The sequence below is a fragment of the Zonotrichia albicollis genome, chromosome 3, assembly GCF_047830755.1.
Source record: "Zonotrichia albicollis isolate bZonAlb1 chromosome 3, bZonAlb1.hap1, whole genome shotgun sequence".
Classification (NCBI taxonomy): Eukaryota; Metazoa; Chordata; class Aves; order Passeriformes; family Passerellidae; genus Zonotrichia; species Zonotrichia albicollis.
The window spans coordinates 33,908,206-33,923,150 of record NC_133821.1 but is presented as its reverse complement, the minus strand read 5'-3'; the positions used below and the strand labels follow the sequence as shown (position 1 = coordinate 33,923,150).

General features: G+C 38.1%; 1 protein-coding gene across 3 annotated transcripts in view; it reads right to left on the bottom strand.

Moving 5' to 3' along the window:
- KCNH1 (potassium voltage-gated channel subfamily H member 1) overlaps positions 1 to 14,945 on the bottom strand; it is a 183,499-nt gene that overhangs the window by 76,457 nt on the left and 92,097 nt on the right. For all 3 annotated transcript variants that reach the window (XM_074537118.1, XM_074537117.1, XM_074537119.1), the window contains exon 10: positions 1,361 to 1,557. In XM_074537118.1, the coding sequence (XP_074393219.1) occupies positions 1,361 to 1,557 (197 nt within the window). The remainder of the gene's footprint in view (positions 1 to 1,360; positions 1,558 to 14,945) is intronic.

The following is a 14,945-nucleotide window of genomic DNA, read 5'->3' as shown; positions in this document are numbered from 1 at the left end:
TTAATTATAAAATATGTCAGTCAGTGATACTGATTCTTGAGGTGACAGCAATGTCAAATTCCTTCATTTATTTTATTTCTTACATTAACTAAGACCGAGTAAGGAGCTGTTTATTAACAGGACATCTCTCTTAATATGCTTGCAGCTGCGTACCTTCACTTGAAAAAAACTACTTAGGAGGAAATCCCCAAGTAAAAATTTGCTTCTTAGTTTTTAATCACATCAATTTTCTACCAGAGCTCTGATTTATTTCACCAAAGTGTGGATCACACAATCTTCTTTCATCCAACACTAAAAAGCTGAACTCTTTTATACTGATAACATATGGAGATAAAAAATACCATCATACTGCTTTACTTTCTGTATGCCAATTCTATATATTAAAAAAATCTTTAAAAAAATCTAGTTGAAAAGAGTAATCTTATAAAATAGATTTAAAATATTAAAAGATTTCTCTTTTTTCAGGTCTAATTATCTAGGACTCACTTGGCATCTGGAAATTACCATAGAGAATCATTTTTAGGAACAAAAAAGTTTCCTATCAAACATATTTCTTTAGCTGATCTCAAATACCCCTATAAAGCAAGTACAGGTTCTCTAATGTATTTCTTTTCAACGTAATATTATTGTCTTCTACCTTGCATCATAAAATCCTATCATCTGCATTATACCCACTACAGTTTTAATAAATTTCTGCAGAGGTTGTTCACTGAAGATTACACAGAGGATTTAAACTGGGCTATTAGATTATGATTACTTGCATTTGACAAAATAACTTGAAACGGCACACAACAAGGAATGAAAAGAGCCAAAAAATCAAAAATAAGAAAATGGAAATATTATAGATAAGCAAAGTAATTCCAAAATGTGATTTATAATCAAAGAAACAGCTCTTGATAGAATGTCATGTTCATATTACTTTTCCATCATGTCTACTGAACTTGACTTTAGTTCCATACATTATATTCTATATCTTCCCTGTCATTTTCCTCGTGATTTCAGGCAACACCTCTAAAATATTTTTAGCTGCTTTACAAACGGAAGTTGCATTATGTAGCGAACACTGTTTATCTCAAGTGCATGACAGTTTTCATAGATGCTGGAACCTGTTTACTTCCTGGAAATGTATAATACTTTCACATACACACAGTCTAGCTCCCTCTGAATCCAGCACTGGAATAAATACTCAGAGCCTTTTCACTCTATATGCCAGCAGGGTATCCCAGGCAAGCTCTGAAAAGTCATCTTATAAAAGGGTGTGCAAGAAATTCCAGAACTCAAGCCATTCAGTTTCTTCATGCAGACAGTCCTTAAAAGTGAGATAATTTACATGATGTATGTTAAAATCACAGCTACTTACCCTTTTTCTCAAGTTGTAGGTCAAAATGAGATTTCTGGAGAAGGAGTGTGAAAAGGCAGTGTAGAACTCCAGCACTTTCTGCAAGGCATCCCTTTTAATCACATGCAGATCACAGTAAGTCAAAGCCCTCACATTAGCACAGGACTGGGCGAGAGTCGATTCCTTCCAGAACACATCACCAAAAACGTCTCCTTTGCCTACAGAAAATCAACAGCATTGCTTTCATTAACAGCACTATTTCCATCAAAAATATAAAAGAACAGACATCTCATTCATGCAGTCAAGTTTCTTCTACTTTTGCACTCAGGAAAAAAAAAAACTGTCGGGAAAAAAACCAACTTTGAAATATTTAACTGATAACTTTTTTCCATTATCTTTTTCTTAATTACAACAGCCTACAAAACTTCATAAGAATAAATCATACTTTAAAAGAGTTCTATGTGACAAGTCTCCTTTAAATATCAATAAAGGTCTTTTTCTTAAAATCAAGAAAAGTGCTTCATTCTCAGTGCATGTTTTCTTCTGATCTCTTTCAAAGAAATTAATTAAGAGGAAATGGTTTTTCCCTTCCTCCTTTTAGCTGTCACACAAAGGATCTGTTTCTTACATCTGTGTTGTTGATTTTTCTTAATCTGGCTAACATTTACCCACTGTTGTGTCAATAAAATCATCCTGTATCACACATCAGTGTAGCTACAGACTGCAGCTAAACTGAGTGCAAACCAAGAAGAGTACAATTAGTTATCCCCAACATAACAACGGCAAGGCATGAAAGTTCAGCTGTTTCTCACTGGAAGGAAGAAAAGAGCCATTTCCTCACACCCTTCCCATGTGCATGTCTGTATGAGCTTGGGCCAGCAGTGAATACTGTGGGATACTGCAAGGATGGCATTTGCACCAGTCTGGGCACTACAGTGCAGGGCATGTACACCAAAATCCAGCTGAGGAGCGATCCTGAAATTGTCAGGACTTCACTGGCTGCACCCCATTTCAGGCTGGGCACAAATGGACTGTGTAGGAGAAAGTTAAAAGTTTATTTACAAGAGTAATGGTCTTTTCCCCCTCTGTTTTCCAATACATAATGCTAACAAAAAAGGAATATTCACTTGTTACCTTGATAATGAAAAGCTATACTTTCCTTGTTTTGAAATTAGTTTTCCTCCCAAACTTCTGCTGTGCGATATCATCACTGCCCATCTCTCTAAGGACCAATGACATTGAAATACATTCCTATCTATCTAGTTTTGATAGGAATGGTCCGTTATCTTAAAAGTAATACCTTGCCCATAGCAATTCTTAAATCCAAAGCATCAAAATATGTATTAGTTTACTGACTTCACCCAGGTTCTTTTAGATTCCCTCCCTAAATAAATCATCATTTTTGAAAGCCTATATGAAGTCAAGAGAACTATCATGAGTAAAGAGCTCAGAAAGAAAACTTCTAAATCAAACTCAAAATTGCCATCTCAGTCCTTCAGCTGTACTTCCACCCTTACCTAATCTCTTCCACTAGATGATAAGCATTTTTTCTTAGGGAAAAAGCTCTCAACTTGATGGTAAACTACCCTGAATTGCAATAAGTTGTTATTAACTCTGATGTGTTCACAGTCTTCCACAGAAGACCTACACCATCCACCTCACATGGATCAGTTTAGATCCTGACTGCTTTGGACTTTATTTTAATTTTAAATGTGTCTATACGCTGAAACCACCTGTTCTGTTACCACATTTTTCACAAAACTAGGCAAAGGCACCATAAAGATAACTTTCTTTCACATCTAGTCTCTTGCATAGGACAATGCCAACATCTGGAAAGAGTACAAAAACTTCATATCACCAAGCATGGTGGTAATCCCACAGACCAGTAAACACCTTTTCTTTTTAATAACAATGACTTTTCACATTTTTAATTATTTGTATGGTTTCTGTTAGCAGATACATTAAAAATGGCTAAAGAAAAAAAGCTTCCATGCAGTTGAAACAGATCATCTACAAGGCTTTCAGACAAACACACAATATATTCAAAACTGAAATGAAACAATTTTTACGCCCCATAAAAACCGATATGCTTCACTGGGTAAAAATGGATTGTTTGCCTTTGGAATAAATATGCTTTTATTCACAATCTTCCAGGCAATTAGCTAAACAACTGTTTTAATTAACGCTCTAGAATCTATCAAGCATTGAATTGTGCCATCACTGATGAGCAACAGTTAGAGCTGGTAGTCCAAGCACAAGGGAGAGGAATTCTAACTCATTTCTAAGTGCACTGCTTAACATCTCCAGACAAGTTTCCCTACCCTAAAATGACAGCCATTATGTTACTGCCTCACATTAATGTGATAAATAATTAGTTCAATCCAAGCACAAACACCATGGTGCTGCTGTGCCTACCTCGGAAATGAGGTACAACAGAAGATAGTTATATCTTACTCTTCTTGGGGAATTTAATTCTGCTTTTCTCATAACACAGACACAATTTTGTCCCTCACTTGTGGCAGCAACCACAGTTTCCCTTCACTATTTTTAACTCTTCCATCTGAAAAAATCTCCCTCCTGCAATGTCCTGTCACCTGCATTAGAGGCAAGAGAAGCACAGGAAGGAGCTGGGTCTGCTGGGTGCCTGCTGAGCCAAACCAGAGAAAACCAACACATGAGCGACAAACTCCAGTCAGATCACAGAAGACCCTGCTTTTAAGAAACAAACTAAAAAACCAAAAGAAATTGTGCTCTTTTGTTAAAAAACTTCCTAGAAGTTAACAGCCAGTGATCTAGCTGAAAACGAATCCTACACTGTACTTCAGTTTCCAAAGCAAGGAACACGCAAGCACCTCATTGCTTTATTTCTGTCAAGTCCATTTTCTAAATGATGTGTACCAAAAGTATCAAATTTGATTGCCAGATTCTTAAAAAAAAACTTGTTTGGCATTTATAGAAAAATGAGGGGGGGAAGGAGCAGTAGAAATCTCCACAGCAAGGCGGAATTAAAATTCCACCCAGGATTACCTGCACTGCATTAGAACAATTGGCCTCTTATGCATAATAAGGAATTGCATACCATCTCCCTTTGTCTATATGTTCTCCACAAAGTAAGATCAACCCCTGTGGGAAAAGGAATCAAAAAAAAGGGGGGCAGACTAAGTGGGTGTTTTATCAAAACCATCTGTAGTTGGAAAGCAAGAAGGGTATGGTGATACTTCTGAGGCAGAAGGCGCTTGGCAAAGTCCAAGGGCTGCCTTAAGGAACCTGAGCCAAAAGCCTCTTTTTATACATAACTCCAGGCTTTAGGTATTTCACCTTACCTTTGAAAAAAGATTAAAAAGCCAGAGAAATGCAGATGGCCGTTTGTTTGTCAGTACTTTGCATTTCTCATTCCCAGCTTGCTGAATTCCAGATGTTTGCCAGGAACATTATCTGTCAATCACACTTAAAGTGGATGATCTAAGCTTTTACCATCAATCATTTATATTCCCTGCTGGATTTATGGGCTGAGGACCTTTTCCACCATCAGCTCAGCATGCATTGGAAAGCCAAACAGTTTTCTGCCTTTTATGTTTCCTTGTTTGTTTTAATTATAATAACAAGTCCCCAAACCCAGATGCATTTAAACTGTGAAGAAATATTTTATAAAACTGTGTGTTTCCATCTTTGTTCTTTCCCAGTTTCTTCTCTACATCAAACTTGCTGTTTATCTTACAAGTGAAAAGATGATTTCTCTGCTACCAGAGCCTGAGTCAGACATAAGGTCAGGCCACGTCCTGAAAGCAGCACCAGTGGTGAAGATCTGATTATTGCAGCTTAGTCAGGTGCTCTGCTGGTTCTGAGCAAAGAACCTCTCACATTACAACTGAACTCCCTTGATACCACAACAACTCTTGGCCTTTTCACTCTTACAAGGGGAAAGACTGAAGAGCTCTTCTCTCAGGCAGAAGATACTCTACTCCAAAAAAATATGACTCATGTGGAATATGTCTTTGACTGACAACCTACTAAGTCCACTTTTGGGTTCTGGGTGTCCGGAAGTGCTGGTGCAGTTTTGGTGTGATAGCTGAAGATGAAGCTATGGATTCATGTATTGCAGGTCTTCCAAGTCAGTATGGATTTTGAAGGCATTCAGATGAGCCCATGGATTTTCAGTACATCAGACAAAATATTCATGTTTGAGCCATTCTCAAAGAAATAGTAATCATTTTTACAGCAGCCACTAGTAGAATCTAGGTCATGTCTCCTTCCAATTTGCCTTCATCTGCATGTTTGAACAATAGAATTAGGACCTGACAGTGTCAGCAGATACAAAGATCAGACAGAATGACCAAATATTGCTTATGGTTGAGCAGTGAATGACCAGACATTGCTCACCTCAGTGGCAATGCAGTACCAAGCATATCTTGGCAATCAGGTGTTTAGCAAACACAGTTATCTGTGATGCAGATCCACAATGGTTTTCCCAGCCCAGCTCCCCAGAGCCCCCATATTGGCCTGCAACCTCAGGATTGCTCTCCACCGCCAAGCAGTGGGAGACACCAACTGCTACAAAAGCAAACACACAGATTTCCTAGGGTCAAACTCCCACTGTGATCCTCACATGATTATTTGGCTTCAACTGAAAAACCTTCCCTTCTCTCTTCCCTCATTTCCTCCAAATCTAAGGCATGCAATTTAAACCTTCCCACTTTACAGGGAGAAGAAAGATTCAAAGAAAGTAAAGATAACAGAGCAAAAGTAATTTTCCCTCTTGGTGCATTAATGCAACAAAAACTGGCAGCCAGAAAAAAGCAGAGCTACCATTTGGCAATGAGGTGGAGTATTCAGTGTCTGTCCCACAGATAAATTACACAACTTGACAGCCACTCAATAGCCACAGGCTGGCTCTCCAGCACAGTACAGCTGGCAGGAGATGATGCATGGAAGTTGTTTGCTGCTTTGGATTTTCTTAAGATTTCTCAAGTGCAAGCTGAGACATGTAATGACAAGTGAATGACCAACTGCACTGCAGAGAATATATTATTTTTCATTAACCGGAGGTTTCAACTACTCTTTTCCTCTAATTAGACCTCCAAAACTCCTGAGTATCTTTGCCACAGAAACCAAAGCAAGTGTTACAGAGGTAACAAACTGAAGTTGCTCTTTCAGTGATTTGCCTGGTTCAGGAACAGAAACACAGAATATCTGTTTATGCTGTAAACCACAGTCTGGCAACATTTTGCAGACAGTTTACTACACAACTGCATCAGTTTTATCTGCTGAAACACATTACTGTACAGATAAAATAAAATAAAAATATTTTACAGATGAGTAGCAACAACATGATTAAGTTACAGCTAATTTTTCTATTATTGTTGCTGTAAATAAAGTGCTTATTTGTCTCACAAATACAGAATTTGGAATTATATTTCAGTACTTGATGTACTGTGAAGAGGAGTTTTAAACATCAACTAGGCCCTACCAGGTTTATTCACAAAAAAAGCCAGGAGGCTTCACCAGAATCTGCATGATTTATCCTTATTTGCATTTTAATGGTTACTATAAAAATGTTATAAACATGTGGGCAGTTTGTACAAACTCAGAGGATATGGAGTAGCAGGTAACTGGAGTAATAAATATATTTGAATGTATTTGCATTGGTTAATAATAGGAAAAACACAGCTCAATCTGTGTTGTCATTGCATGGGCAGTGCTAATTCTCTGACAAAAAAAAGAACAAACCTATTTAAGAAGTTCAAATTGCATTATCCTCTGAGTTACTTCCCTGATTACTTAGGGACAGGCTTTATATTCTAGGTATTGCTTTAAACATACATTAAAGCCCCAAAATTGTATTATTTTATTTCAGACAAAGAATTCACAGGAGTTTAAATAGCAAGTTTTGTGTTCTGAAATATAGAAAGTAAACATTGAAAACCTCATGAAATTTGCATCTACCCTACAAAAAAAAAAAAAAAAAAAAAAAAAGAAAAGATAAAAATGACAAAAAAAATTAGTAAATTAGTTCAGTGGTTCACCTGCCAGAAATCAGGGTCTTCATACAAAGCTGACTTCCTTGCTAAATTATAATTTCTACCTCTTCACACCTCTTGTTGCAGCATGCACACAAATATGATGTGATGATGTGCAAGCCTTCCTAATACAGGTATCCTGAGATATCAATGGACATCCTGGAACAGAGAGCCTCATCCCCACCAGATCTCAATTTCAGCTCCCAGTGTACTGCCAGACAGTGCCAGCTTCCAAGGGGGACTTCTTCCACACACAATGCTGTTGGACTGTTTAGGGGCACATTATGCAAGGTGTCTAAATTCAGCACAATAAAACATTAAACACACCCAGAAGTTCCCTACAGAGGCCTCTGAATACTCCTCCTCCTCAGTTACTCCAGCAAGTCATCAAATGTTTTAAAAATCTGTTTTTCCAATACCCTGTGCAGTCTTAAACCATCTACAAACAACAGTGGACAGGAGCTTTGGCAATTCATGCTTTTAATGTCTGTCAGAAATTAGACATAGAACAAACAAAAAGTTTCAAAAATGGCAAGTCCTGATATCAGACCACCCCAGATGTCTGGAGGTCAGGGATAAGGAAGAGTCTGTCTGAAACTACCATGTGCCATGTGGGATAAACCTATATTTCTGAATAAGAGTTTTAGTGCTGCTCCTTCATCCACCATGAAATTAAAATTTTATATTAATGTAGACTTCTTCATGCCACGTCCTTTTAAAAAGTTTAGCTGCCTCTCCATCTGTAATGCTTTTGCTAAGTGTGCCTGGACACTCATTGAGCAAATCAGACTCTGCAAATTGTTCCTTCGGTTGATGTTTATTGAATCACTTCACAGAAACATACAACTTGCCCAACCTGCCTATATCAATCAACCTAAAAAAAACCTTACCTTTCAACTATAAATAGAAAAAGCACAACGGAACTACTGAGGATAAAGATGGATTTTAATTTCAATCATTCCTTTGTCAAAGCACTTCTGGTCATGTTTCAGTCTTATTCAATAGCACAAACAATGCTGAGATGTTAGATACTGTCAGAAAACTCTTAATGGCATCCATAATCCTGCAACCATTTCTTAAGCCTGAGAGCTCAGGAGCTTGGCATTTTTAACACAGAGAGGTGTACCTAAATTTAAAATTCAGGTGAAAAATGAAGCAGACAAGTATGGGACTTCTTCAAGGGCTTGGAATTAGGCTCTAAAATAACAGAGCTAATCTTTGAAAATGGAGTACAACATAGAGGAGTTCAGGGAAATCAGAGCTAGCTCAGGTACTAGGGACAGGCTAAAGATAGCAGCCTGGGCTCAGTTAACTTATCTGCCATCCTCAGGTCTGCTGAGAAGCAGTTTTCACACGACTGTGTGTAAGTTGCAATGTTTTGCATGGAGAGGGTCTAACACAGACAATACTTCTGCACTGCTATTGTCCCTCCTCTAAAAGAGACCATCCCTGTGGCACAGCTGCCCTTGCAGCCAGCACTGTCATATCTGGATGCAAATCTGTCCCACCAAAATCTGAATCAATCCTCTGGTGTCTACATCTGAACAAAATGCTTACGGCTAAATGAGTAAGCCAAAGCAATTGTAAAGAAAACAAACAATTATTCTTATAACATTTCTTTAAGACTGCAATTAGATCAAATTAAATCAGCAGGAATTTCTCCACACAAAGCAAATGGAGCATTTAATATCCTGCTGAAACAAAACATGGCACACCAAAGTCCCCCACAACCTCAGGTTAAATCCACAGTCTCCAATCTTGTCAACTTTGTAGCTTTGTAAATAACAATAAAAGATCTGTATTTCAGGGTCATACAAATTTCACCTCCTCAGCTCCTGTGTGATCTTTAATGTAAATCTGTGTGCATCCTTTGTACACTCCCTGCCCCTCTCCCAGAAAATCCCATTCTTGACATTGTATTACTGTACACCTGCATACCTACATAACATCTCCATGCTGTTATTGCTTTTCAGCTTTGATAGCAGCAAAAGGAGTAAAAGCAAACTGACCTGTTGGAGAAAATTTGTATTCCTTACTCACAATAAATTCCTGCCCTGACTTCCCTTCCTGTCTAGCTCACTTTACTTGCCCTTTGTGGAGCCAGGAGTTGGACTCAACAATTCTCACAGGTCCCCTCCAACTCAGGATATTCTGTGATGTTAAAACAACAGTCAAGAAAAAGGTTTATTCTTTTGATTTTTTTTAGCTCAAATAAAGACAGCTAGAACATAAATGCAGAACAGCCAGAATGTAACTCTTGGGACAAACTGTTTGGTGGGACGGTGTTGTTTTCTTCTTTTTAATTAAATCTTCTAGTTAATGCTATTCTTCTCATCCAGCCCTCAGCTCTGAAGACCACAGTGGTTTTCAGGGCTTTGGATTTCAGTTATTAAATAAAAGCTTCAAGCTCCCTGTCTCTAATCAAGTCCACAAAACTAACCTCCACTCCTACCATCCATACACACATTGGCTCCTTGCAGGAAGTGTCAAGACCATTTCAGCAGCTTTGAACATGTCATACAAGATCTACTGCTCAGTCAGGCCCTCTAGCAGCCATTAATTGACAAATTTCGCAGCAGTCTGAAAATTTAAGTACAAGACACTGCTTTCCCCACTGCTATCTAGAAAACAAAAAAGTTTGCCATCCTAATTTTCAAGGGTCTTCCCCTAGTTTTTTACTGGAATGTTTTCTTAAATGTCAAAAATTACCCCAATTTCAGGCAGAAAGACTTTGAACCAACTTGGGTACTAACAAGGTCTCCTATCCAGCCCTTCCATGTATTTCCAGAAAATACATACAAAATGTTATTTTTGCTGCTAATGATATTCTTTTCTGTAATTTTCATTGAATTATCTAAGCACACACACAGTTGGAGACATAGCACAGGAATCAGCTCTTGTTCAAGCAATGGTGAGAAGAGATTGAAAAGGTTCAGACTAAATGACTAGAGAACAGCAAAGTGCCTTTTCTCCTGCATACTCCAAAGAAAGTTGCAGTCAGACCTTATGGTTTGTGCCTGGAACACAGTTAATTCAGGAGGAATATTTTCAAGAAGTTATTTGATAAATTAAAACACAGCCAATCTCCTGAGCACGAATGGGCTTAAACTTTTCAAAGAACTGCAGTAAAATCAGGTTTTCAGATGTTCAGGGTCTTAGCCTGAAAGATCTGCTCCAAAACAGAGAAACCAGAGCTGCCAAATGAAGTGCACATAAACACTTGAATGTTTTTAACAGAGGAAACAAACCTTCTTATTTTTTCTAACCACATCAAGATAAATGGCAAAGTCTTTAAGCAAGAGTAGTTCAAAGAGACTCAGGTGGATAAAGCAGCATCAGGCCAAGTGGGAGGGCTCAGGGAAGTTAAAAGCAAAGCCAAGTTGAAAACATTCTCTTAATGGAAGCCCTGCCTGACCTCTGCTTCACTCAGATCTCTTCAGGGCAGGGACTGTGTGATTTGTCTCAGTCTTCCTCAAAGTGCTGAGTGTACGTCAGCACTTCATCCCACGCAGCAACAGCAGCGTCACTGCAAGAACAGCAAACTCCCAAAACCAGAATTCATTGTGCCTCATCCAGGCAGCTTCCCACCAGCTGAACTTCCCTTCTACATAATCCCACTCTCATACTTACACATTAACATAGAAAACATAGTAAGAGAGAGGCTTTTCTTGCTAAGTCTTTTTTTTCTGACTCATTTGTATTGGAATGAATCACAAATACATCAATCACCTGGCTGAGAGGTCGTTTTCTACATTTTTGTTTCTGTTTCTTTGACACACCAAATCCAAAGATTGTGTTGTGTGAACACCAGTGATTCCTGTATTTTAGTATAAATTTTGCATAGAATTCAAAACCTGTATATTTCATCCCAACAAATCAAACTTCATACAGAGTGCACCAATTTCTTTAAATTTTTACTAAAACAGGCAAAGGTTTGGGGTTGATTTTATTTTGAATTTGCATATTTTTGTATTTGTGTCTCAATTTAAATTAATGGGAAAGGCAATCTTAGGGGACACACAAAAAAGTGCCTTTTTTCACTGCTGGCCTATGTGCAATTTCTTCCAACTCAGGACTCATATTAATCCAAGTCAATCAAAGTCAGTGCTTTGTTCTAAGAACATAAGCCTGAACTGAGAATATACCTGTTTCTGGGGTATTACATGGAAATGATTTAGAAGGATATTATGCAAGTGTACACAATACACTCCAGGGCTGCACAATACACTCTTATATGCCAGTCTGCAAGGTTAAATGATTTCAGAAGTCAAAAATGTTTCCTATGAATTGGATCCTTTAAGCATTAAGTGCAGTTTGCCTTTGGTTTATGTAATGCTGTGCAGCAGTCACATAGACTGATTTAGAGTTAAAATTCATTTCTCCACTGTAAGGAAGATACAGGCTACAATGCAAGCTACAAAAGCTGCTTTATTACATGACAGCCAGAGTTGAGCAAATAATTCACCTTGAATAATTTGTGCACTTATTTTTTTCATTTTCATTTCCAGAATGCCTGAAAGAAGATTACAGTCTCTGTAACATACCTGTCAACTAAAATTACCCTATGGAATTCCTCACATGGGTTGCTGTTATGCGCCTGATATTCACAGCTATGCTTGGTTGGGACTGGTAAACAAAATTTATGGCATAGGTTGCTCTGGCTGAGTGATCAGCAAAAATCATGTTTCTTGTACAATGCACTTTCTTTCCCCCCCTTGTAGTGCCTTGTTTTTTCTGGTATACATTCATCAAGAACTCAGCAAGTTTAGCTAACTATGAAAATAAAAAGAAACAAAAAAAAAGAACCTCCCAAAACAAACAAAAATCACAAGAAAAAACCCCACTCCAAAACACTTTTTCTACAGATAAGAAAACAGAGTACAAAGAAGTTAGAGAGGAAACCCTGACCCATCTCCTGGCATATCCTTCAGAAGTGTGGGGATTAAATTACACAATGTTGAAGGAAAAAGAAGCACAACTGATTCAGAATAGTGAAAAACTTAGTTAAATACATAATTTCTTTTCAGAATAGAGAAACCTTCAGCAGAAGTCTTCAATGCCTGGAGGAGGAAGGGGGACACAAGTGTGGAAGGAAAGGGATTCCTTAGTCCAGAAACAAGCACAAAAATTGATGCACATCCAAAATGAAATCTCACAGAATCCCAAAAAGATCCCACTTTGTTTTACTTTCCACTTAAAATATTCACAAAGAAAATGTGAATAAAACTCATCAACTTTAGCGAGAGCCAGAGAACTGACTCCAAATTTTAAAAAAGAAAAAGAAAGAAAAAGAAGAAAATAAAAAGTTGTGGTGGGAAGAGAATCGATAGTTACATCCCAGGAGAAGAGCAGCAACAAAATACTTCTATTCATCCAGATCCCAAGGGAACAGCCTCATTTATCTGTAGCTATCACTCTGCAGCAGCAGAAATTAGGAGTTAGGTTTCCTTAACACTGATTCCTCAGGCAGTCTTAGCTGAGGGTTTTCTAAAGTGAGTGTTATGATAAAATGCAGGAGTTAGCAGGAAAGATGAGGAGGAAATTGGTATCTTTAAAGAACATTTTAAGGAAATTTGATCTTAGTGCTTTTTTACCCATACTCAAATAGAGCAGCAAGATGTTTTGAGGTTTTCTGCTCATGCTGAATCCAGGTGGTGGCATAAAGATACACAAACTGAGGGGTCTTCGTTTGTGTACTACATTTGTCATTTGTTAATTCACGAGAGTTCAACATGGCAAAAGGTAGCAAGTTCTTGATGTGCAGCAGACAAGCAGAAGTTACAAATCTCATTTAGCACTGAGCAGCACAGGTGATTCCAGAACAAAAGGGAATTAGTTATCTTCCAACTTCTCACTTTTTTAGCTTCTTGTGTGGCACAAAGTGTTATCAACTTGATCTCCATGACTCTAAATTTACCCTGTGTTATACAAGCAATCGTATTCAAAAGTAGAGAAAAATGAAGCTCAGCATATTTATTAGCCCCCTCATTTTTCAGTAGACATTCATCTTAGGAGAGTTGAGTGTATGTGTTCAGAAAAAAGTAAGATAACCAAGATGTTTTATTCTCTTTTTCCAGGCTGCGATGAGTGACAGTTACAGGATTAAGCCACCATGAGAATTTACCTTATCACAAAAGGGCTTGACAGAATCAAATGATAAGTATCACCTCCTCAATGCTTCAGCCACCCCATGATTCATCTACATCTATTGGATTATCACATTCTTTTCTGTTAGCTTTGCCTCAGAATGCTGTTTACACTCCATCAGTTTATTTTCAATGCCTCCAACCCAAGTTAACACAAATCAGCTCTAAATGTTTTAGACTATTTTGACTTTAAAATAGATAAATAGTATTGCAACACAACATCTTAAATAAATCTAACTGGAAAAATTCCAGCAAAAGTGGATTATTATTGGAGGGGGGGGATGTGGGACTGAGGCAGGCACTTCAAGTTTTCTGAAGTTCTAAATGGAATTTCTAATTAGAAGGTGTAGGAGTGACGGGAGGCAGGACGGTCAGGATGGACGGGATGAGAGATCTCTGAAGGCAGGTCTTGGAACTTGTGGTTTATTGCAAAGGGCCAAGTGCAGGGCCCTGCTTGGAGCTGCCAGCTGCAGAGCAAGTCCCAAAGAGGGAGAGAGAGGTAAAGAGAGCAGTAAAGAGAAAGAAGGCAAGAGTGTGGTAAAGAGGATGAGAGGGAGTGAGGTTCCTGTTGCAATACAATAAGTCTTCTTCTGTGTTGAATATTCTAATTCTTACTAACCAATCTAGTACAATATAAAAATCCTGTAGCATTTACATATAGCCTATAAGAATCATTACATTATCATACTGTGTTACATTTTAAACTCTTAAAAGTACTCTTTGGACTCCTTCTGCCAAGCTAGTAGGGTCTGCTCTGACCCTTGGACCTGTCTGCAAGCAGAGGGAATTGTTTCATCAAAAGAGGATTACCTTCAGCTGGCCACACCATTGTTTTCCAGTTGTTCAGTAACTAAAGTATCTCAAAGCTTGCTTTCATTTCAATCTCACTTATGGTTTCCATATTCTCAAAATCTTTTGCCAGGCAATCATATTTACAAGGCTTTCCTGTTTCATCCTCCCCAACAGAAGGGATGTATCAAGACAGGGAAAACCCCAAGAATGACCAGGACACCACACAAAAGTAAGGTTTCCATTGACCAGATGAAACAGGTTGAAGCAATCTGGATATTAGATGGTTGCCCTTTAAACCTCTCCATGGAAAAACACACTTTACTTAATCTCTTTAAAGAAAGAGTAGAGGAGGCTATAAATTGCTGCACATATCATGGACATATTTTACGAAAAATCCTTTTGCTAGGATTTTTTCTCCTGAGAAGCTGAGAGGCCTCAGAGATGAAATGTAAACAATAATTATCTGCTGCTGTGGAATGCAACAGGTGGATCTGTGATTGGTCTCACGTGGTTGTTTTTAATTAATGGCCAAACACAGTCCAGCTGTCTTGGACTCTCTGGTCAGTCACAAGATTTTATTATCATTCCATTCCATTCCTTTTCTTGCTAGCCCTCTGATGAAATCCTTTCTTCTATTCTTTTAGTATAGTT